General features: G+C 37.6%; 1 protein-coding gene across 12 annotated transcripts in view; it reads left to right on the top strand.

Annotated features, from left to right (window-relative positions):
• PARD3 (par-3 family cell polarity regulator) overlaps positions 1-26,601 on the top strand; it is a 734,935-nt gene that overhangs the window by 412,748 nt on the left and 295,586 nt on the right. For 11 of the 12 annotated variants that reach the window (XM_058181713.1, XM_058181712.1, XM_058181707.1 and 8 more), the window contains 2 exons: positions 17,432-17,520; positions 22,203-22,286. In XM_058181713.1, the coding sequence (XP_058037696.1) occupies positions 17,432-17,520; positions 22,203-22,286 (173 nt within the window). The remainder of the gene's footprint in view (positions 1-17,431; positions 17,521-22,202; positions 22,287-26,601) is intronic. The other variant, XM_058181708.1, reaches the window with a different exon arrangement.

Genomic DNA, 26,601 nt, shown 5'->3' with positions numbered 1-26,601 from the left:
TGGCCGGGCAGAACGGGCCGTTAGATCGGCCAAGGAGGCGTTGGGTCGCATGGGACCCACGAATTGGCATAACAAGATCTGCCGGTACCTGCTGGCACAACACTCGACACCGTGCCCGGTCACCAACCTCAGCCCAGCCGAGTTACTGATGGGGAGGTGTTTGCGGACGACTCTGGATAGGCTACACCCCCAATATGACACAGAGCGGGGGCCAGACAATTCAATCACAACTAGGGGGTTCAAGGGAGGGGACACCGTGTTTATCCGGAACTTTGGGTCATCACCCAAGTGGGTGCCAGGCACCATTATACAAATAACCGGGCCCTATTCCTACAGGGTCCGGCTGGCCGACGGACGAGAGTGGCGCCGCCATATAAATCAACTCAGACGGCGGACAGCCAGCACGGAGGGGCCCATCTATGACCAGGACTACCCAGGAACATCGGAGCTGGCCGCTCCAGCTACACCTCCCAGGCCACCAGCCCTGGAAGGAAACCACGACCACGCCGGCCCGTTTCGGGAACCCGGCCTTCCGGACTTGCAGGCTGGGGAGGGACTCCAACCCTCAAGACGTGGATCGATCTCGTCGAGAAACGTATCTGAAGTTTCCGAAGTTCCCGCACGGGCCAGGCCTCCTTTAGGGGTGGAGTTGTCGTTCCCAGCAGAAGCATCAGAAGACTCAGCCACTCCTCCTCCTCCTCCGGCAGCTACCGCCCCTGAACTAAGAAGATCTGGGCGGAGCCGACGTCGGCCTACATACTTGGCCGATTACGCATGCGCGGTCCAGGAGGGGAAGGGTGTAAAGTCCTCAGAGTTACGACGCGTCTCTAGCCTGGCAACAGCCAGGCGTCCGCTGATTGGTTGAGACGCGCCACAAGAAAGGCGGGAGATTTGGAGCCCTGTCATTGGTGCAGCCGGAGCAGAAGGAAAGTCAAGGAAGACTTTAGCATTTACAGTATTACCCTTTAATAATACTTTTAATGTGTGTTATGATCAGTTTTTTTTCTTTCTGTGCCCACAGAATTATGTATCTTTTAATGGTACAGGTGTGTGTGTGTGTGTAGATATATATATATATAGATAGATATAAATAGATATATATATATATATATATATATATAGATATATATATATATAGATAGATATAAATAGATAGCTGGATAGATAGATGATAGATAGCTACACACACACACACACACACACACACACACACACACGTTTTAGATATCTTTCCTTCTCTTAATCTGGCTATTCTTGTATAGGTAGTCCTCAATTTACAATGGTTCGTTTAGTGACCATTCCAAGTTACAACAGCAGTGGAAAAAAGAGTCTTATGACCATTTTTCATACTTATGACCACTGAAGCATCCACATGATTTACATTTGGATGCTTGACAACTGACTGATATTTATGATGGTTGCAGTGTCCTGGGTCATACGATTACCTTTTGTAACCTTCTGAGAAGCAAAGTCAAAGGGGAAACCAGATTCACTTAACAACAGCAGAAATTCATTTAAGAATAGTCATAAAATGAGGCAAAATTCACTTAACACGTTTCTCAACAGAAATTTTGGGCTCAGTTGTAGTTGTAAGTTGAGGACTACCTTTTCTATATATAGAATAGAATAGAATAGAATAGAATAGAATAGAATAGAATAGAATAGAATTTTTTTATTGGCCAAGTGTGATTGGACACACAAGGAATTTGTTTTGGTGCATACACTCTCGATGTACATAAAAGAAAAAGATACATTCGTCAGGAAACATAAGGTAATAACATAAGACATAATGATAGTCATAGGGAACCAATAAGCAATCAGGAAACAATATCAATATAAATTGTAAGGATACAAGCAACAAATTTACAGTCATACAGTCATAACTGAAAGGAGATGGGTAGTGGGAATGATGAGAAGATTAATAGTAGTGCAGACTTAGTAAATAGTAAATAATTAGGGGACTTTTGGAAACTTTTCTTTTATCACCTTTTATGAAGCTGATTTTTGTTTAAATTCTAGAGTTGATCATCAGTTTCTAGCTCTGGCCTCAGTTTAGCTCAGCAATACACCTCTTCAGTCTTGCTTATTTTCCTTTTTTTTATAGTTAGCCTGGCCCAATTTAAAGCAAGGATTTCCTCTTCATCCTTTCCAAGCTTCCTAGAGGGATGCAGAAGAACTCGTTGATAACCCAGGGTGATTGGCAGCAAAGGATCCTAATTTTCCAGTTAGTGCTCATCCCCAGGCAGGGATTATCTCAAAATACCTAAAAGAGTGGGGATGGTTGGATCCTGAGGTGTCTTTGGTTTATGGCAGTTAGTGAAATATTTTTAAGGCTGCTCAGGAAGTAGTGGAAGTGACTGCAATAATAGGAGCAGGATTCTCTCCTCCCCCACTCCAAATTTCTACTTGTTCTGGGTTGTAGAGAAGGCAAGTAGAGAAGAAATACCTTTATTTTCAGAGATAATCTGATACTAGCTGTTGACCACTTTCCATTAGAAAATTAAAGGCATTAAGAAGTTTGAAATAAAAGCAGAGTGTTATTCTTTGGAATTTATTTCTATAAAAGAAATAACAGAGACCTTGGAGGTCTTCGAATCCAACCACTTGCTCAAGCAGGAAACCCTATCATTTCAGACAAATGGTTATTCAGTGTCTTCTTATAAACCTCCAATAGTGGAGCATCCACAACTTCTGGAGGCAAGTTGTTCCATAGATTAATTGTACTATCTGTCAGGAAATTTCTATTTAATTTTAGGTTGGTTCTCTCCTTGAATAGTTTCCATTCAAATATTCATAATATTTTATAATATTTTATTAATATTTATCTCTCCCATTATTAATACTATGATTTTTATAATAATATATAAGTATTATATACTCTGTATAAATATTTGAAATATTCAAATATTCATCCATTTAAATATTCTGGAAGAATCTATTTTTCCTTTAATGAATGAAAAAGCATTTTAATAGTTTCATTTACATCTTGTTAGATTCCATATTATAAACTGAATGGAGAGTATAATATGAAACACCTTAAGAGTGGAAGAAAAAAAATAGTTCTTGGTGTTATCTAAAGTTATTTTGTTCCTTGTAGTTGTTACATTACCAGGCTGGATAACATCATCAATAATTATGAATGGAGAAGGAAATTTTCTAACTATTTCTATATGGTTGCTTGTTCTAGAAACCTTGATTGAGGCGCTGTTTTTTCCTTGATACTCTTTGAATGGAACATTATTTCTTAGTTGTTTTTGTTTACCTAGTACTGGTTCCTCCTTCCTCTTTGGGAGTTGGTTAATAGGTAAGTGATAAAAACTGACACTTAGGTAAGCAGGAACCAACACCAAATAAACAGAAACAATGCCTTGCTATTTTTCCAAGAGTTTGAGAGGTTAGTTAAACTAACAAATGTGATAAATAAATAAATAAATAAACTCACATGATTTCCTGGTTTCCTTGGTTGCCATAATATGTTTGTCCCTGTCTTTAGTTGTCGTTTGCTACTATAGTTTTTTATCTTTTTGTTACCCATCCTGACACAGATAAACAGCTAGATAAACAGCTATATAAAAAAATAAAATAAAGAAACAAAGAAATAAAACGCAACCATGGCTGGTGGGACAAGTTATCATACATAAATACAGTGGTACTTCTATACTCATTGTTAATTGGTTCCGAAAGTGAAATGACTACCAAAAAGGATGGGTATCAAACCGTTTTTCCCATAAGGAATAATGTAGTGAGTCACAAGGCAGCCAACACCAAGACGTTCTAGCTTATGCATTGAGTATCAAACAAACAATAACTATTTGAAGTAAATTAAGAAATTATTCTGAAGACTACATTTTCATGTCAAAAAACATTGGGTATTATATAGCTAACAAACTTCACTCCCACTTGAACCTATAATTCTCCCTAGTCTGGTAGTGAAATATCTGCAAGAAAAAAAAAAGGAAGCTAAGAGAGCACTAAGATATTAACAACTTAATCATGATCTTACATATAGTTTCCACTAAAGAAAACCCATTTTTTCTTTTCTACTTAGGAAAGACATTTTGGAAGCCTTTAATATTACACTCAATCCAGATGATTATTAATAATTGATAAATTAGTCTGCAAGTAGATTTCCCACACCAAGATATTTTGCTAAGAGATAATTAACCTTTTCCATCCATAATAATAACAAAATATAATTTATTGAATCCCCAGTAATTATTTTTCATGTTCTAATGTAACTAATTATCAAGTGCTTGCATATAACCTGTGGTCAGTGTTGAAAGTCTTCATCTTTTTTAGACTGGGTATGCTCATGTAATGGTCAAAATGATTTTGTTTGAAAGAAAGATATCAAAATAAATGGTGGTATGTAATATTATTTATGGCCTTTAATTATATCAAGAGAAGCAATGTACTTTTTTTTCAAATATTTACTTAGATCGCAGTTTTAACGCCCTCTCCACCCACCTCTCTCTCTCTCTCTCTCTCTCTCTCTCTCTCTCTCTCTCTCTCTCACACACACACACACACACACACACACACACACACACACACACACACACACACATCTATATACTACTAAAACTGTCATCATGATCTTTACCCATTTGAAATGGTGCCTCATAGGGCTGCCATTTTTGAATCAAAGTACTACAAATGGGCTAACCTACAGCATGTTTCCAAACTTCAGGGCTCGGTCTCCTGCTGGAATAAAATTTAGGGAGGTTGTGGATGCTTCAGTGCTTCTGGCTGCTGCTAGGCTACTGCTACAGGTATATCAGTGATGGCTAACCTTTTCTGGACCGAGTCCCCAAAGTGCATGAACCCCCAAAATGCAATGTGCATGTTCCTGTGCATGCATTCCATGCATGCGTGCACCCCCCGCATGTGCCCTGCCCCCCCTCGCATGTGCACCATGTGTATATGCACCCTTCTGCATGCGCCCTCACGCATTCACAGTAGAGGCCCAAAGACCAGTTTGCAGAGCTGAGCTGGGGTGATGGCTCATGTGCCCCCAGAGAGGATGATGCATGCCACCTCTGGCACGTGTGCCATAGGTTCATCATCACGGAGCTATATGATCTTCGTTTTCAACTTTCCATTACAGTTTCCCAGCCAGTCTCAACAGTCTCCTTGGTATTGTCTTGTCTTGTCTTGTCCTTATATTTTGTATTTATATTTATTTATATATCAAATTTAGAGATATCATTGTACTCACAGACTGAGCCACCAAGTAGCAAGTAACCGACTCAACATATGGCTCTTAAAGAAGCAAAGCCTTTAAGATATATGAAGAAAAGCCTGAATATTTTTATTGCTCTTTTGGGCTTGTGTCTGGCCCCCAAATATCTATATACCATTTTTATTCAGGAACTCAGAGCGTATAATGCAGGGGTGTCCAAAGTTTTTTGAGTGAGGGCCAAATACAGAAAAATAAGCAAAGGCCCGGGCCACGGGGGGGGGGGGGCTAAAATTTTTGTACCAGTTCTGTGGGTGTGGCTTATTTTGGGGTGTGGCTTGGTGGTCATGTGACTGGTGGGCGTGGCTAACTCCTCATGTGACTGAGTGGATGTGGCTATGGGCATAGAAACCTAAATACATAGAGACCTAAATACTGACAGCGGCTACCAGTAATCCTCGGCTTGCAACCACTCATTTAGCGACCAATACAACAGCACTGAAAAAAGTGACTTACCACCAGTCTTTGCATTTATGACCTTCGCAGCATCCCCAGTTACATCAAAAGTCAAGCTTTTGGCAACCAGCATGTATCCCGCGCGGGGCTGATGTTATCTACTTCAGTAATGAAATGTCTCCAAGCATACAACCAAGCTCAGAGAACATCAAGGATTCCATAGTTTGGACATCATTTTAAATCTTGATTTTCATTAAGCATAAAGTCTGAACTGAGGCATTATTTTATTCTTAGCAAGGCATTAAGAATCAGAGCAAAGCCAATTTTCATAGCACAATTTCTGCTATATATGAACATCTGTATTCTTCTCAAGTACTGTATGAATTTATACAGAAGTTATAACTTTCAAGCAAGCATTTGCAGATACAACCAACATCAATTACTGCAGCCAGGAAAGTGTCACTATCATCCCAGGACTTGCTTCTGGCTATATGCATGATCACCAAATTCATAATTTACATCAGCCACCCCATTTCCATACATAAAATGTGAAACAGCCCTAACAGAATTAGCAGTCTAGCAACCTGACTCCTTCTTACAGTTGCTTTTGCTTAAAACAATAAAGTAAAACGTATCTGTACAGATAGCTGTGTATCACTCCATGAACTGCACTGTGCTAAAGATTCTTTGGAAGTCTAAAAATAAAGAGTGCAGCATAGTAAACAGCTATAATAGATTGTTTTCCTCTCTCTTACATATTTTGATTGTTAAACTAACAGAATTAGTACCTGTAGTTAGCTAAACAAACCCTTGGACTTTAATTGGTCAGATGAAGGGAGCATTTTAAAACCTTTAGGACACGCAATCCTGGGAGGGGGGGAGCAGGAGACTTTGGAAGAGTGGTGGACTGAAGCTTTGAGACCCAGGGATGGATGCAGAACTGGCAGGAAGTGAAAAATGGACAACGCGGAGGTTTGGGGGCGGGGGCAGTGCTGAAACAGAGTATTGGTTCTTTCTACCAGACTTTAATCATTAACCATCCACAGAGTTTCAACTAGTTCTCAAAGAGAAACCACAAGAAGTTCAAGTATGAGAGGCAATATTCTGCTCAGTAGCAATGACTCCACCTTGCCCACTTGTCCGCCTCCCCTGCCTAAACTGCACAATCCAGCGTTGCACTTTCTAATAAATTATTTAGTATGCCTTCCACCTTTGCTTCCCTTTGCACCCCCTCCAAAGTAGCAGTCACTTTCAAGCTGCAGAAACATAGGGGTCATTCTAATCAGCAGAGCAAAGGAGGCTACTATGAATGAGCCTTAATAGTTCTATCATCACTAACTTATTCTGAACAATTTCACAAGCAACAGAGATCAAAGATGCCCACTGATTGCTCCTTTATTCGCTAATGCTTCAGGCAACTAGTAAGAAGCGGAAATGGATTTCATTGAGCCACAGGATTAGTTATCTCCCCAAGTAGTTTCCTCTTGCTTTCCTACAGCCCTAGTTTAACTGCTGAAAGGAGGGGGAAAGGAGCTAACTGGGGCTGTGTGGAGGGTAGTGTCCTTAGCCTTGCAGGCTCCTTAGGAGAAGAAGCGCCCGTCCCACAGCAGCCGTTTAGTTTTGAGCTCCTGTGTATTTGCTGCAGTCTTCATATAACCCCAGATACATTCTAGCAATACGTTTGCCTGGCAAAGAGGTTTGCAACCAACTCAGAAAGGACATTTACAAAAGGGCAGAGAGCGATATGATGACGACAGTCAGTTCCAGCGATGTAAACGCCGGTCTCCATTCCTCCTCCTCCTCCTCCTCCTCCTCCTCCTCCTCTCCCATTTCCACAAAATCTCCTCGCTACCACCCTCCTTCCAAAGCAGGTATCTCTGCAGCTCCGTTTTCCCCAGCCTGGTGCCCTTTGGATGCCTTGGGTGAAAGCTCCCTTTATCCCCATTGGAGCTCCACGCATCTGAGGTAGTACCAGCCAACAGTTTTCGTGGAAAGCTCTGGGAAATAAGCAGCCCCAGCCGGCCCCCAGAAGATTCACACCCGCCTTGCGAACGCACAACCAAACACACACACACACACACGCCCCCTCCTACACACAAACACACACCAAATATCCCCTAACAACGAAGCTGGAGGGACAAGAAAGTTGCCTAGCGGGGGATCTCTGCGCTATTCGCCGCGGAGGGAAACGCGATCCCGAGTCTGCGCCCAGCGGGAGCCGCTGCTCCTCATCCGATTCGACCCGACCCGCTGCCCCGCGGATGCAGAAGGGGAGGGTGGGAGGCTCCCACTTCGTGCAGACCCGGAGGTTTGAGATGGGGGCATAGCCGCACGGGAGCGCGCCACGGCTGCCTAACAAAGGCAACCGAGGGATTGTTCCCGAAGCCCCTGAGGAGCGCTCGGAATTGGACGCTGCCCGAGTTCGGCCCAACTTCCACCCCGCATTCCGACTTCCCCAGAGGGACCTTTGTCTCGGCCACCTCCGGGACCGTGCGAGCGCGTCATGGAGCTAGGCATCCTAAGGCTTTGAGTGCGCCTGGGCTCCTTTGTCAGGGGCGGGAGGGGAAGCGCCACGACCAGCATTTGCGGAGATTCCGCGGGCGCCAGCGAAACGCGGCAATCACACGCCTCCCAAGTGGCCCTTTGGGACCCCCGAGAGCCGCAAGCATTCCCGGTGCAGCGGCGCGCCCCCTCGGTCCGGCGACACTTACAGCCTCTCTGCGCTCCTCGGGATGTTCTTAGGAATAGCGCGGAGCCCCAGCCCGTGACAGTCTACCGTGGTGCCGCTGCAGGCGCATGGTGTGGGGCAAGCGCTCGCCCGGACGCGGCAAACGGCCGCCCAGGCCAAGAGGCAGGCTCCTGCCCGCAGCCACACGCCGCCGGACTCCGCTCGGCGCTTCGGAGCCACTCCGCATCTGCAACCGGGCGAGCGGCGGCTTCCTTGGGGGCCAGGACGGGGGCCGCACCCCACTGTCCACCGAGAATTTGCTGCGGGCCAATAAAAACTGACCCGCGGGCCGCAGTTGGCCCGCGGGCCGTAGTTTGGACACCCCTGGTATAATGGTACTCCATCTTTCTAAATTTCCTCACAATAACCCTATGGTGTAGGTTGGACTGAAAATCACCAATTTAGCTTCTATACTGCAGATGGGTAAGAAATTGGATGTCTCCATTAGCCACTAAACCTTAGAGCAAATACTGGTTCATATTTGTGCTACTTCTTATTCTGAAACTGAGAGTACACCGGCCCCTTTTACAGGTGCCAAAGATCAGGTAGCACAGTCCCCTCTACCGGTAGGAGGCTACGTGATCCTGTTTTTAAAATGTCTCTGATAGTTTCCCACAACTCAGTAGAGAACAAGGCAGAGTTTCTAAACTGTTCTGAAGTGAGAAGAAAGGCCCAACCGATCATGGGTTGTCTAGTATGTCCATATCTTTGGCACCTGTAAAAGGTGCCGGTGTACTCTCAGTTTTCCATATGTATATGGAATTATTTCATATATTATTCTACAAAGAATATTGTATCTTTATACATTTCACAATAAATTGCTTAATTGCAGCATTTTAGAAATTTAATAAACAAAATTCTAGGTTTTATACATTTATTAATTGACCTTAGGTTTGCTTGTTGGGATTCTTTCTTTTTTGTGCTTCTCATCATTTTAAAATATGAAATAATTCCATATACAAATTCTTAATTTCATAATTTGAGAAAAATTACATTTTTGTGAATGTGATTTTGGGCATAGCTCTTTGAGCAGAAAAATTGCATTTTATTTAGATTTTTCTTTTTTTGGTAGATGGAATTATTGTTTTACAAAAAAATTTTTTTTCCCCTTTCCCCCCAACCCCTCTCCCTTCACAAACCCCCCCCCCTGGCTTCCCGGAACAAACACAAGGTATAGTTAAAAATAAAACAAACATATGCTAAAAAAATTTTTTTTCCCAAAACTATTATACCAATTCTCCCTCTCTAGCTCTGACTTCCTCCTTACATAACCAAAATCCTTCAAAAAATTAACAATAAACAGTAATAAAATATATAGATCAGTAGAACAAATTAATCCTAAAATATTTAAAACCAGCTAAAGCATAAAAATCCAATCCAGTTCAGAGAATATCTCCCTTATAGCTTCTATAACCATATAATTTTCCCCCCAAGTCTTTCTTACATAAGATCTTTCGAGAATATTCTATTTAAAATTCAATACAACAGATTATAAAATTTCAATACAGGGAAATTACAATATCTATTCAACTTTAGTCCTTCCTCGTCAAAATCCAGTATAAATCCAAATATCTAGTCTTTTATGATGGTTATAAAACATATAATCAACCCATTTCTTCCAAATCTTCCTTACGTATTGTCTTTCAGAAACGCTAAAATCTTTTTCTGTTAATATTTCAAAAAAAAAAAATTCTTTCAAAAATGATACTTTTGTCTCTTGCCATTTTTGATGCATTAGTCTCTGTCTTTCCTTCATTACTCCTTTTGAAAAGTCAGTCACAATATTTCCTAATAGTTCCTTATGTCCAAGAATCCACGAGTTACTGCCGTATATTCCCTCAATCCGAAAAGAGAACTCTTGGAAAGCATTAACCCTGTGAATTTTTCCATTTCGGGAGACAGCCTCCTGTAGCACAAATTCAGGCTTTTCATCCAAACTTTTTAAAAAAGGCTTCTTTACATCCATTCCATATTCCAAGTCCTGATTACTTTGGTTAATTTCCTCCAAACTCTCATCCAAAACGCCTCCATTTTTTTCCAATTCGTATTGTTGAGTAATTAAATACATTCTTTCTGTATAATCCTGTATAAAGTCACGAATCCATTCTTCTGAAAAAACCTTCATGGCAAAGTTCTTGCTGAAAATCCCCTTATAAAATACTTAAACAAACTAAAATAATCCAACAATCCACAGTCCAGTACAATAAGATAAAATCTCCATTCAGTTTCACTTTCTCAACAAGTAAACGCCATTTTATTTCATTGTGTTGATTGTAGATGAGAGGGAAAAAAAATTTTTTTTAAAGAAAAAATAGAAGTCAGATTTAATACTTGCAATTTAAATGACTGATCTCCTGTGTTTTATTCCGTCTGCTTATAAATATCCATAACAATCAATTGAAGCAGAAGTGGTCGCTCTCTTCTCTGTCTGCTTAAAGCAGAAACACGCTGGGGCTGGAGCTTTGCAGAAGGAATTCCAGGGAACTTTCCCTTTCGAGTTCCCCAAACGGGGCCTCTAGAGAGAGCTCTACCTTTCCTTCTTCTTGCTCTTTCCCTTCCCCTTACCGGGGAAGGTACTTTCAGCCGTTGATTTCGCCGGCTTTTACAGAATCCCAGCGCGGGCGCCCTTAGGGCATCCTTCGGAGAGAGCGGAGCCACCAGAAGCCCGTAGATGGAATTATTGTTGACTCTGGATGGCTTAAAGTTAAATTTGTTTTTCAGTTTTTGAACAGCTGATCTTGGAATTTATTACAGGAATTTGCTGCACAAGAGCACTTGGGTAAAAAATATTATAGGTAATTAATGTTCATTGTACTACTTCTGCATAGTCTGATGCCAAGCCGAAAACCCAGCTACCTCTTGTTACTTGGAATAGTCCCAAATCTTCATATGTGATAACTGATCTTGTATTTTCATCTATTTCCCTTGTTTGTTTTGTTTTAGAGATGTTTATATAAAAAAAGAAATGAAAATCTTGTGACAGTACTCCAGTAAAAAGGAACATCAAAAAATATAGATGCAAATATTGTGCATAATCCTATCACTTAATTGTAATTCTAATGCATTATTCCTATATTAGGCACATGGACTATTAGGACTATAATGGGTATTATGCATTCCTGGTCTACTGTTCAGGTTTGGCATGTTTTTCTTCAAACAAAATGAAGTAGGTTGATGGTAACATTTTACTGGGTTGTGTGTTATATGAAGCTCAGCTGTTGCTCCTAAAGTTACATAGTTATGTAAGGAAGACAGAAAACTCTTTGCAGAATTACATTTTCACTAGAGGTGTTTTTCAGGTGGTTCGGAACAGTTCTGGAGAACCGATAGCAGAAATTTTGAGTAGTTCAGAGAACCGGTAAATACCACCTCTGACTGGCCCCGCCCCATCTACTGTCTGCTCCCGAGTCCCAGCTGATTGGAAGGAAATGGGGATTTTGCAATAACCTTCCCCTGGATTGGGGAGGGAATGGAGATTTTACAGTATCCTTCCCCTGCCATTCCCACCAAACCATGCCCATAAAACCAGTAAATTTTTTTGAAATCTACCAATGATTTGCACGTAAGCAAAAATGTCAAAAAGTTATAAAATATATAGTAAGACATACAGTATTGTAAATATGTTGTATTCCATACTGTTCTAAAAACTGAACTTGCCCAGATTTTTGAAGCTTTCTGTTATTACATACAATTGGCATGCATCTAACATTTAAAATAGCAAGATATTTAAACAACAAATAATGTGAAATATTTAAAAAATAACAAATCAGTAATCAGTATGGATAATATTGATGCTTTGTGATTTTTCAGCCGCTGAAAACGCAGCAAAGAGGATGAGGATGGGAAATTATTAAACCAGATTTTCTTTATTGTAAGGACCAGAATACTGTTCAGGATGGCATTTTATCAAACAGATACTGCAGCTGTATTTTAAAGACATCATTATTAATGCTAACTGTAGTTTATTCTTAACAAATCGCCGTGAATAAAAATGGAATCAGAAATTGGACATCCTCCTCAGAACCACATAAGATCTGTTGGTTCAGTTTGTGACCCTCCTGATTATTGTTGGGACAACTCTCAAGTTCTATAATCTCTCACAATTATCTAAGATAACCAGGTTACTTAAGTTTTAAAGTTTAATAATATATGCAAAATCACCATGTCATCATTCATGACCTAAAGAGAAACTGAAACTCTATGTAGTTTATTCTTCTTTGTCGGCTTTGCATTAAATCAGGATTTTGAATGGTGTGCAAAATAGCCACGATAGAGGAAAAATAAGGTACATCCTGTTTTATTGCACAGGTTTTTGTTTTATTTCAAATATGGTGAAAATATGGCATTCACAAAGCATGGCTTTGTCCATCAGCACCTTGCCTTGAGTTTTCATATTTGATCTTTCTTATTACTGATATCTTTAAAAAGCAGAACTATAAATCATGGATTCATCTGCTATCCATCTCAGATCTGGATAAAAGGAACAGATAGTTTACTTAAACTAGAAAGATAAGGAAGAGATTGGCAGTCCTAAGGAAGCTAGGAAATATTAGACTTGGGAAAAAACCTTAGCTCATGGACATTACATGGGGAAAAAGCCCTCATATTTAAAGACTGGAAAGCTTAGCTGGCAGAAGGGTATTATGCCACAGAAATAGAAAAAAATAGCTTTTCCTGGAAGTGTGACTGAGTTGTTTCCAAAAGTGTTATTGTATATCTTTTCTTTATGTTTGAAGATTGCTTCTCTTGAGTAATTTTAGCCAGTAATCCTAAAGTGAAGATTACAGGAAATCCATTGAAGTATATTCAGATACCCAGATAAGGCATAGTCCAATTGTGATTACATAGAGAAAATACATTCATGAGGTACATATTCTTAATGATTTAGAAAATGGAATTCCAAAGAGCTTTAATCAGTACAGAGTAATATTTTATCTACAGTAATTCATTATTAAATATGTTTTTATTTATGTGCAGTGATTGGATATTCTTCAGTTTCTCCAGTCTAGTACTGTACTACAAATACTACAATCTTTAATAAAAATTTAAAAAAAAATTGGATGCTTTTAATCTATAACAATAGTAATATAGACTGTTTTAATAACACAGGTAAGATAAAGTGGTATAAAATATTTCATAAAAACTACTCTTATACAAAGTGTTTTGGCTAAATTTGCTAAATAATTCATTCTCAAACTTTTTCCAGCCTGTAAATAAAATATAGCACTTCGAATTTACCTCTATAACAGGTGGGCTTTTTAATTTAAGAAGAAATCCAAGGCAATAATTGCTTGATGTAGATACTTTCAAAGCTAGTTACTTTTTTTAGTAAATGAGAATTCTAAGTTACTTCCCTGTGCAGGTGTCCAAATTAATCTATGTTTGGTTCCATGTAAATGAAAATCTGTGTTATGTGGGAAAGAAAAGAGTTGCTGATTATGGCACTATTAAAATGTTTTTTTAAGGGATACATCTGTTGATTATAGTATCATGGTACCAGTGCGCCAGTGAAGTTTAGAAGCTTATCTTACTCTAAGTATCATAATTGAGAGGCATAATTTTTAGACTTAGAAGATTACCAAATGAAATCGAAACAGTATACTAACTATTCCCTTAGAGTTGGTAGTAAATTTGAAAAAAAAAAAGGTGAGGTATTTGACACATTCATATAGCAACCATATTAGTACTTCTTGAATAGTGATGCTAATTGGAACCATTGTTAAGCAATGTGGTAATTAGGCAAAACATCACAAGACCACACTATTAGAAATGGTAATTCCAGTAGTTCCTGTTATTAGGCCAGAACAGCATTGTTAGGTGAGGACCTCACATTTCTGCCCTGCAGTACTTGCCCTTGATTCAATTCCCACCTGTCTCATCTCTGCCCTTTTGGTTGCCCCACACATTGCTGCAACTGAACTTCATCATCTTCCTCCTACTGCTAGGCCAGGATTCTGACATGGGTGAGGGTGAGGCTGCTGGCTCTTCATGAGGTTTTTCAGGAGGAAAGCTGGACCAAGAGTGAACAGACTGCCGGCAATGGGCTTGCTTCCACTCCTCGCTGAAGCCTACATTCCAGTTTTCCAAGAGCATTTCCTCCAATTTTGCTGTATCAACCCAAACAGCACTTCCCACACAGCCTCCACCTTCACCCAGGTTCTCCTGCACTGCCATGCTCACTGTGCACATTCCAAGATTGTATCCTAGCCCATTTTGTGTATAATCCACAGATATTCAAGACCCATTCATTCTTGACTCTACCAGTTCTTATTGAACTAGGTATAGGTTTGGGTGGTGTATTTTGTTTTGTTTTTTTGTAACCCAGTTCCCCTTGCTTTCAACTTACTTTTATATTTCTCTTAAATGATTCAATATTGTTAGAATACTAATTTTAATAGCTGGAATAATAAAGTATATAATGGTCCAGAACAAACAAAATCCTCCTTTACACTCACTGCAACCAATCATAGCATAGATTGCCTTAAGGCTTAAGCAGTGGGTGTAAAGGAGGATTTTCCTTTTCCCCCCACCTTTTTTCTTCTGTAGTCAGTCTCTGTATAGTGTTTTTTTTTTCCTGCGTTACTGACTATCTTGTCTATTTTAAATATAAATTTGCAATATATTTATTTATATAATACTACATATGTCAGTGTCTCTGACTTCATTTGGACACTTGTAGCTCAATTCCCTGACAAATACTCATTTACATCTAACAAGAACATTTATATTTAACATGTTGGACAGAGGCACACTCTTGTTCATAGCCATTTTTGGTTGCTTCGTTCTAAATATATATTTATTCTTTTGACATGGTAATGTTTGAGTAGAATGATGTTTTAGTCTTGTATTTGAAGCAAAAAGATGTTTTTTCCCCTAAGCAGTAGTTACTAATCTTACTCATTTCTGAATTTCCAGATGATCCAATCACCTTGTCTGTACCATTACTATTATGTAACATAAAAGAATATTTTTTCTTTGAGTCACATTAATTCAGATTGTCATACATTTTTCTCCCAAATTCATCTACGGTTCTTCCATTATCAGTGCTCACTGAATTGTTACTGGTCTAAGATTAGATGAGATTAATTCATTCAAAAATACATTTTAGTTCTTTCATTCATAATTAAGCCTGCATATTCCATAAAAAATTCTTGGCTAATTGAATACTTGGAAGATCTACTACAAGAATTAAACCCTTATTTTTCAGTTGTGCACCATGTATCACATTTTAATGCAATTAAGCATTTTAACGTTATTATATTTTTTCCTATTTGGGGAATATTTTGAACAATTAATATGGTGGTGCATTTGTGTAGGGATGTACTGAGGAAATAATATAAATTTATTTTATGTTTATTCATTCATTAAATTTATTTGACACATCTTGCTGCAAAAGTTTATATAAATTTATATAGAATAAAATAAATTTAAATATAGGCACATATATACAGTTGAATAACTTACAAATGCTAAATTTTGCTGCGATTTACAAATAGATCCAATTGCTGTTTCTATTTCTGTATTTCTATATAGTTCTAGGTCAGGGAAATATACTGGTTAATGTAATATATAAATTTGGTTCACACAGTGTTCTGTCATTTAGCAGTTTGGTTTCTACAGTACAGTTTGTAGTAAGAACTCGTAAGATTTCCAGGTCCTCAGAGGAAATTCCACTTGGACATACCAAATGCCTTGGCTTTGTTTTAATATCTCATTAATAATTCATATTATTGATTCTCTTAGGGCTGAATTCATAACCCATAATCCAATACTTATCATTTTGCTGATTGATGCTTCAGCAAATCTGAATTTAAACTGCTGATTGTAGGACAGTAGACAAAGTATTCATACAAATGACATTTAAAGACATTCATGTTTCTCTGAAATTGTGCAGTTGGTTCCTTCTTTCCCATTTTGGGATTGGAAATTAGGCAAGTCACTCCTGGTTAATATTTGGATATAAGCCTATCAGAAATCCCAGTAATGTAGGTTAGACCAAAAAGTTGACAAAAATCTGAGTTTACCTACTAAAACTAGACCTCCACAATTGCTACACATCAGGTGGTTAAAATGTTAATAGTTTTTGATAGTTGTCATGCAAATAAATAAATAAAATTCAATTCAAAATTTCTATTCAAATGGCTTTAAATTTTTTAAAGTATGGTTATGTTTTAAACCTTTGTGTGTTAGAATAAGCAAATTTGTAAACAGAGCAATTGTAATTGAACTGTACTAATTCTGCCTCTTTCGTGACACTATGCTTCCTTTCATATATCTGTTAGGGTTTTTTTTTCTCTTGCATAAAAACCTGGGCACATACACTGGTCATGGATCTTTCTCTGTTAGTCATTAGCACTGTACTTGTGGATACTGGAAGAAGAAACACCAACTCTGTTCAGGGGTTGTGATATGCAGTGTAATTCACAAAGGCTTTGGATGTTCATCAAATCAGATGCTTACCATCCAATTGCACTTGCTCTTGTAAATGTCAGATCTGGCACATACCTTATTTGCATTCTGTTTGCATGTTGTCACTTTAAGGCAGCCTTTGAAAAGTAGCTGGGTACTTCAGCCTGCCAATATTGTGCAATCTGTGGTAGATGTTGAGAGTATGTATTTTGTGCCAACAACATCAGAGGCTATTTAAAGTGATATGTTGGAATTGCTGTTGCTAAGCCATGCAGTTATGTGATTTTGGATTATATAAGTGCATTTTTTTTAAAAAAAAGTTATCCTGCCTTTTTGTTTCATGTACAAAACCTTACCAATATTCTTTCTACCTACTATTGTCCATACAGTAACACACCTGTAGGTGATTTGGGGTTAGCTGAAAGGAGTGACTCAGTCAACATCCAGCCAGTTTTCATGTCTAAGGTGGGACTAGAACTCACCATTTCCTGGTTTCTAGCCAACACCTTAGCCATTCCAGTCCCAAATGCTGTGTAACTCAAAGACATCTGTATGCTATTTAAGATGCAAAATATTTTAATAATTAAGTATCAAAATTGTGTGAGTATCCTTACACATCACCTGTGCTTAAATATGGTTATCTCTTTTGCTATTACTAGGATGATGATGGTACAGAAGAAGAGGAAAACAGAGTAGAACCAGTGGGTCATGCAGATGCAGGTTTGGATAACATCACCTATTCGTTAGAGTAAGTTTATTGTTTTTTAAAAACTATTTAATACTTAAAACATTAAGACTTAAATTCAGGAAAAAAGTTTTGGTAGGTTTGAACTTTAGTGTTGAAGACATGGACACTTAGAAAAATGAATAAAAATCAACCCAGAGTTCTCACTGTAGGTACAAATGAGCTGTCTCAAATTATCCTATGTTGGACACATTATGCAAAGATTTAGCTTTCTAAAGAGCCACGGTAGCGCAGTGGTTAAAGTGCGGTACTGCACGCTACTTCTGCTGATTGCCGGCTGCCTGCAATTTGGCAGTTCGAATGTCACCAGGCTCAAGGTTGACTCAGCCTTTCATCCTTCCTAGGTGGGTAAAATGAGGACCCAAATTGTTGGGGGCAATAGACTGACTCTGTAAACCACTTAGAGAGGTTTGTGAAGCACTGTAAAGCGGTATATAAGTCTAAGTGCTATTGCTATTGCTAAAGAAAACTATAGGCCCTGGAAAGGCAAAAGAACAGAAAGCAGTAGAATAACTACTAAAAAGTGGACAAATTCAGTTACAATAGTGATGTCTGTACCTTTGGAAAGTATTCAGTACAGATCATCATGGACAAAAACTGTGTGATTTTTTAGAAAAAATACCACTGAGGCACTGTCTTGTCATGTTGTAGGCCTTGTGTGAGTTGAACAAAATGGGAGATATGCAACAGGTGAAGCCAAAGATGAAGCCACACTAGACAAGTCTCATCTGAAGAGCCAGATAATACAATGAGATGTAATATACAACAGTGGTCCCCAATCTTTCTGACTCCACAGATCAGCAGCGGTAGTGGCAGGTGGCGGGTAAGGAAGAGGATGGTTTGTTGTGTACAACCTAATCCAGTTCATCTGCCAGTGGAGCTTCGTGCACTTATTGACTACTTGCAAAGCCTGGTTCCCAACTGCTCTGCAGACGGGTTTGCGGGCTTCTGATTTACAGATATCTATATTGGATCTGTTCTTGGCTGGGTCAAAAAGGTGTCCTGGACACCTTAGAAATCCTGAACATCTGTGGAAAGAAGGGCTACATATCTATACTGTGGTGATTGGCTGATGCCTATTCCAATCTAAACACCTGGCTCACTGTCGGACTAATAATTATATTAATAATTTGATACAGGTTCAAATATTATTCATTCAAATGCATGTGTCAGGTTTCTGTTGGCTAAGAAGGCAAATATTCCTTGTTTTTGAAAATGCCTGTTTAGTTTTGACTGTGAAGAAAATAATTTTCACAACACATTGGGTTGACATCACTTGAGGCATCACAGATATCTTTTTTTTTTAATTATGTGATTGATTGTGCATCATAAAATTGGTGTTAGCTCTCAGTGGCTATTTTTTTTTTCATAATTACTTGTCCCTAATGTTGATCAGGATTCTGGTAACTCTGATGATTTGTTAAAATGTTCTAATGTTGAAATGGCTGAAATAAAGTTTGGTGTTGTGGCAAGTTTCATAAGCTTGTGAGCACATGATAAAAGACCACAAGATGTATGCACAAATATTTTTGTAATTTCTATACCTTAACTTCACTGAGAACTATGTATGTCACCTTAGGTAACTAAGTAAAAACAAAAAATCTATACATACTTGCTTCAAACTACATTCAGAGTTCTTCCAATCTTATGAGAGGACCCACCTTTGTTCATATAAACACGCATTTTAAGAGAGATAACCTGGACTCTGTCTCTTTGGTTGCGTCAAGCCGCACCTGATTTCTGCCTGACACTAATAAGGATTTTCAAGTTTTCCAATAATATACTTGTTATTGCTGTGGCTGAGTTCACCAATTTGGCTGCTAATCATCTTCAACTCTTTGTTCTACATTTCCAGATTTAAAGGCTTGTCCAAAAAGCTAGATCTTTGCATTATGGGTCTGCACATACCTCTTTAATCTTAGTGAATAAAGTCCTCGTGAACAGATATTGTCAGTAAATTTTTGCAGAATTGTTTTCAAAATTGAATGTTTTGGAAAATTTGAGACATTTATAATGATATATTTTATTAATTTATAATGAATGGAAGACACATGCATGCCAAAATATAAAATCAAATTACAAAATCAGTATCTTTTTCTAACTATTACGTGTAACATTGATAGTTACAGTTCTGTACTTGAGAATACATCTGGAAAGAATCCGTTATGACATGTACGATTACTATTGGACTTGCTCATTTTTAACACAATAAGTGGAAATTGGATAATTCAAGCAGTGCAGAGAGAAAGAGAAAATCATTGACCAAATAATGAGAAGTCAATTTGATCATTTTCTAGGCTCTTCCCTCTTTTGTAGCTTCCATTTACAGTGACTGCAATATAATTTAAAAACTACATTGTAAAGTGTGCTGGCTGGAAAGGATTAGAATGAGGCACAAATCAGTTTATCTGGAAAAGCCCTTCTTTGGAAAGAAAGCTAAGCAGGCGAACCAAGCAAATGGCACAAAGAAAGGGTGAGACAGGATGATTAGAAAATGAACTACATTCGAATTACAAGAAGACTGGGAGAATGCTTAAATATTCCTTGCAGAAAGAAGCTGAAAAGCTGTAGTAGAATTTAAGAGGTAGAAAAAATAACATTTTCCTCCCTGTGATATCTGACAAGCTGCTTTTGAAATGTTTCTCATGTTTAAAAAATAGTTTTTAATGCTGCATTGGGAGTAAGAGTTATCATTCAGATGTGCCAAGCTCATTGAAAACTCCAAAGCTTGTGATGCAGAACATAGTTTAGTTTCTGATTGCAAAAGATAAGCTGACCATACATTCTTAGAACAGTCCAATGAAAAAAATATAAATTACAAATGTATTGGAATTAATAAGAAGTAAAGAAATTTTCTATATGAATGATACAAAGATAGCTATTTTCATTATTTGAATAACAATTTGCTTATTGCAAAAAGGTAAAAATGCACTCTTCTAAGAAGTTGGCTGCATCCTGATCATGTCTTCTATAGCTAAGTTTATATCAATAATGTTATGTATGGCTATACATGTCGCATGTGATTTCATATAAGTAAGGTAAAAGTAAAGGTTCCCCTTGCACATATGTGCTAGCTGTTGCCGACTCTAGGGGGCAGTGCTCATCTCTGTTTCAAAGCCGAAGAGCCAGTGCTGTCCGAAGACGTCTCCGTGGTCATGTGGCCGGCATGACTCAACGCCAAAGGCGCACAGAACGCTGTTACCTTCCCACCAAAGGTGGTCCCTATTTTTTCTACTTGCATTTTTACTTGCTTTAGAAACTGCTAGGTTGGCAGAAGCTGGGACAAGTAACGGGAGCTCACCCCGTTACACGGCAGCACTAGGGATTCGAACCGCTGAGCTGCCAACCTTTTGATCAACAAGCTCATCGTCCTAGCTCCATTAATATGCAATCCAGATTTCAATGTATTTCAAAAAAACCCTGAAGCTAATATCGATATTAGCCCAGAGAGAACCCAGATTGCACATAGTATTTCATTATTTCATCATCCTGTTACAAAATTGGGTAATAAAAACATCTGATGAAAACAAAATATTTCAAAGAGCTTTGAAAATAATGTGTAAAAATGAGTAGTTACACATGAAATGAAAGCAAATGAATTTATATTGTATGTATTTTGATGTATGCTGCATAAGGATTTGCCAAATAATATTATAATTGAATGGAAATTATAGTTGAATGGAATATGCTGTTTTACAAATCTAGTTGTATTCATAAATTACGATTGTTTAGCTTTGATAAATTTGAGCTAAAAATAGTTTAGAAGAGTGTCAGAAATCGCAGACAGTTGGAAACTACCAGAGATATTACTATGTTGGTGATGTGTGAGAACTTCTGTCAATGAATGTTTAGCATACCAGGGCAAAAAACAGTTTTGCATTATGGTTTGAACATTGCATTTGCAAATTCAGTCATTGATGTGATTATTATAGGGCTATTAATGTGCTTATGGGGAATCTTTGAATTGACTACATATTATCTTGATAATTCTCAATTTGACAGTTAAGTTCAGATTGATCTGAGTGTTACATTGGATCAATTTTTTTAAAAAACCAAACACATGGTTTGAAGCAGACCAATTTATCCTGATTTTAATATTAATTAAGAAAGGATGACTGTTTATGTTTTAATTAAAGAGCCAAAGGACTGAGAGATTTATATTATGAACTCTTAATACAAATTATTAATTTATAAAATTTGGAAATATAGTGATAATTATGCCAAGACAATATTTATCTAGTTAAGCTCTTCAGCCACATACAATACTATTTCAATTTATGTTTATGTTATTTTTAAAGTTGTTTATGAAAACATACTGGAAAACAAAAAGAAATGGAACCTTCTGTTTTCTTTAGGACAATTCTATTTAGTCATAGTTTGATACCTAATTCCTAGAAAAGCTAATTTCAAACTTCTTTCATTATTGGACATAATATAATTTGTATTTTGGCTTATATTTACACAAATGCATTTTACTTGAATAACTAATGAAATTATTATTTTTTATTATGGATTTTTTTTCATGCTGTCAGGTTATTACTGAGGTATGTAGGAATCAATGTTGCTTTTATCTATGTTAGTTTTCAAATATCTGTGTTTTCATTTTTGAGTTTGTGTTTTTGTAGAAGTGTATTTGTCATTTTTTGGTCCATGTTCACATTCCTTCATTCATCATTGTCTCACAGTGATATGGTGAAGCTCGTTGAAGTTTCCAATGATGGTGGACCTTTGGGGATCCATGTAGTTCCTTTTAGTGCTCGAAGTGGAAGGTAATGTACCATATATATTTTTAATTGATTTATTTTCTAAGATACATTGGTTTCTGATTTTATCTGATTGATTGATTTGTAGGTTGGTTGGTTGATTGACTGCCCATTTCCAGAACAATTATGGACAGCTTATACTTTATAAGAAGAGTATCTCTATTTGAAATAGAAACATGATTCTTTCACCAGAAAGTTACTAACTGATCCCTAAGAATTTTTTTTCTGAATACAGCTCAGCTAGTCAAGATGAAAATGGCAGAACCTAGTTCTAATTTATGACACGACTTCGCAACTAACAACAACATATAAAATTATATTCTGTCCTAATACGAAACTGGATTGCAAAAATGTAAATTATTTCTGTCACAGTCTCATAAAAAATTTCTTGTGTTTCACCTTAGTCTGATATTAGAAATGGTGCACCATTTTTTTGCTAGTTGAAAGATTATAATTTATAGATTAGCAGCATCCAAAATCATGACAGCATTCTGTGGGTAGTTTTTCACCCAAACATGGAAGGAAAAAAATTAACAGTCAAGGTAGTGTTAAGTAAAGTTAGTTATATAAAATATAGCACACATTTTTGATTTGTTGATGAACATAAGTGTATTATATTGCATCAGATCCAAAAAACAAGGAAAAAAAACTAGGTGATGGGTAAAATGAATATATTACCAATAATGGCCCTAAGCCATATTCTGTCAGGGAGCTGAATTAAAATATCAATTCTTACTCTATTGAGATAGAATTCCAGTCAGGTTCTGTAATTAAATGTACCTGGAAAATTAAATGAGCTATGACACACATATGATTCTGTGCAAAAATTTGCAAGTTTGTGGTACAAAGTCCAAATGTAAGTAAGACTTGAGGAGAAATAGGGAAAAAAAGTAGATTACCATTAACAGAAAAATTTGCATTTACAGTATATTTTACATCAGTGATGGCTAACTTTTTTGCCACCAAGGACTGGTTTTGTGGAAGACAAGTTTTCAACAGACTGGGAGAGGATGGTTTAGTTTCACTTGCTCATCCGCGGCTCACCTCCACCTGTGTGGCCTGGTTCCTAATAGGCTATGGACCAGTACGGGTCTGTGGTCTTGGGGCTGGGGACCCCTACTGTGTAATATGAGTTTTTAAGTTTGCTACACAGTCTCTGCAATCTTTGCTGTTTCATCAGTGGAACTTTGTGTTTTGTGCATCATGCTGCTATAAAGGCTACATAACTCAAGTTGTGACATTGCAGAAAGGGAAAATATTAACTTCTCTGAGAGGACCTCATAATTTCTTTATAGAGCAAATATTCTGATACATTTAAACGCACATCTCAGTGACACTTTATTGACACTAGCATTAAAATTAAGAAGTATTTTGCTTAAGATTTTTAAAATCCCTTAAAGGAAATAGCCAGTAACAATACAGCTTTGTGGGACAGGAGGTTTGGAATGAAATAAAAGCTTTGTGTGTTATCCTTGCTCTGTTCCTTAATTGTTGGGACTATTCCAATTCTGTGAAGAATTGTAGTTGTCACAGATAGAACAGTATTGAAGGATAATAATGTATTTTATTCATTGCTAATATTTTTATCTTAAATATTAGGAAATTAAAAAAAGACTAAATGCACAATGTTTGGAATAATCAGTACAGTAGTATCTTATCAGTAGGTGTCAGACTGAATATTACAATGCTAATCTGATAATTCCATGATTTTTTAGAAGTGAAATTCTACTTATAATTCTTACCCTTCTACTAATATTGTTAAATATAGATAATGGGGTCAATAAATGAACAATGAATTTTAGGAGATAGAGCACCAGGCTGCCGTTGTCTGAGTTTGAAATCTAAGCAGGATTGGGTCTGGTTAGTATTTGGATAAAAAATATTCTGGGAATATCAGGGTTTAGGGTAGACTGGGGAATTTAATTGCTTCTGCGTTGTTTCCAGAAAACATGATGGATTTGTCTATATAGTCTTTGGAGACAGAGTGCAACTAAAGAGACGCTTTACATTTTGCAAGTAATTTATGTCTTTGGAATATTACTCTTTCTTATCAATTTATATCCATTTCTTCTCTTACTAATTATATTACAAACTATCTCATCATATTTATACTTTTGTTGGTGAATACCATCTTCCCCCCTCCCAAGTTACCTTGGTATACTTTCACCTTAGTTGAAACAGTTGAAATGATAGACATTTGTCTAGATGTCTGTCCAACTTTTTGGATTTCCTAGGTCACATTGAGTGAAGATAAATTGTTTTGGACCACATCTAAGACATATAGTTAATGTATATAAGTAGCATAATAATGTTAAAAGTTTATAATCTTGTGGAGCTCTAGCATTATTAACTGTCAGGGTTGCGTGTGGTTTGTTGGCCACAGATTGGACATGCCTGGTCTAGATAAAAGGGAAGTAGGAACCCAGTGGCTTTTTACATGATTTGGCCATTGAGCCAACAAGAATCAAACAGGAAAAAAAAAAAAGTCAGCTGCAAAATAATAAAAAGGAGATGGAGAACTTTAAGTGAAACATTGACTTCATGGAATACTCAATTTAAATAATTAAAATTAGAAAAGGATTGTCAAAAAAAGAGTCAATTGGACATCTCCAGCTGAAATCAATCCTAAAAATTCTATTTACTCATATAAATATTTTCATGCAATACATTTGTATGCATTTATGTCCATGGATCTATATATGTTTCATACTTGCTAGAAATCATAATGCCAAAATAACAGAGCCAGGACACACATTTCTGTCTTCTCAAGTCATGCTTTGCTTTGTCTCTTCCCTTTGTTTCTAGCTGATTGATGTGGGTAGCCTCTTTGAAAAAGGGTATCAGAGATAAGGGGCTCCCTGCTTGTTAAATACCGTTTTTCCCAAAATAAGACATCCTCTGATAATAAACCCAATCGGGCTTTTGAGTGCATTGCAATAAGGCCAAGCGCTTATTTCAGGGTTCAAACAAATATTAGACAGGGTCTTATTTTCAGGGGAACACAGTACAAAGATAGTTGGAGAACAGGGAAATTTGACCCCAAAAAAAAAAACCCACCTTAAAAGCCCATTAAGATTCAGTGGCAGACAGTATATATGAGGTTTTCAGATGCAAACATGGAAAACCAGGACCCAAGTTAACTAATTTAAAATATTCTTTATTTTTAAATTTTGCAAGATACAAAAAGCTTCAGTTTTTTATGAGAGTTTGACACAGCTAATGCAGATTAAATGAAAACCTTTTTATGGAGGCTTGCCATAAAAAGTCTGGAGTACAGTAAAAGTGGTACTGTAAATCATTTTATGCCTCTGCCATTTAGATATTAATTCGTTCTTTTCCTATAAACTGATGTTTCTGTTGAAATCAATGTCTCTAAACCACTTTTTTCTGCAAGTTCTCATTATTGTCCAGGGAAACAACCTTACTCCTGATGACGGGGCAAATTCTTTCAGTTTGAAAGTGGCTTTGCTGCAATGGTGGGTTGCTCCCGGTTCGGTCCAGTTTTTGCGAACGGTAGTAATGGCGGTGGGAGGCTCCGCCCACCCACCTGGATGTCATCATGAACGATCTGCACATGCGCAGAAGTGTGCACGTGCACGCTTCCGTTGCGAGCGTGCATGCACACTCCCATTACAAACTGGTAGCAGAGGTAAGTAGAACTCAACCCTGCTTTGCTGTACTTTGTCTTACATTTCAGAGAAAGTGATTGGCTCAGAGTCACAAAACTGGCTTGTGCCTAAGACAATATTTAATTCACTGCTTCTTAGGTTCATCTCAAAATGCTGCATAGATCTAATGTTTAGATTTGCACATACAGAACCAATCAACTATTAACATCCCTATCTGGGAATGCTGTGAACTTTATGTATAGAGGCAGCCCCTTATAAGTGAAATAAAGGTAGTCCTTAACCTACAACAGTTCATTTAGTGACCATTCAAAGTTACGACGACACTGAAAAATGTGACTTATGACCGACCGCTTTTTACAGTTACAACCTTTTAAACATCCCCATGATCATGTGATCAAAATTCAGATGCTTGTTCATATTTATGACTGTTGTTGTGTCCCATGGTCCCCTTTTGTGACTTTTTTTGTGACTTTTTTGAGGTTTTCAAGAAAATATTGCACTAGCATTACCCAACTCATATCCAGTATAACATAAGGTCTCCTGCCTTGGGTAGGAGTTTGGACTAGAAGATCTCCAAGGACCCTTCTAGCCCTATGAATTCTATGAATACTGGAGCTTCCTAACTTCCTAAAACTGACAGGGAATCTTAATAGAGTATTATAAATTCCCGCTTAGCGTAACAGTTTAATTCT

This window comes from Ahaetulla prasina, chromosome 4 (genome assembly GCF_028640845.1).
Source record: "Ahaetulla prasina isolate Xishuangbanna chromosome 4, ASM2864084v1, whole genome shotgun sequence".
Classification (NCBI taxonomy): Eukaryota; Metazoa; Chordata; class Lepidosauria; order Squamata; family Colubridae; genus Ahaetulla; species Ahaetulla prasina.
Note: the sequence above shows the minus strand (reverse complement) of the source record. Positions and strands in the feature narration are given on the sequence as shown.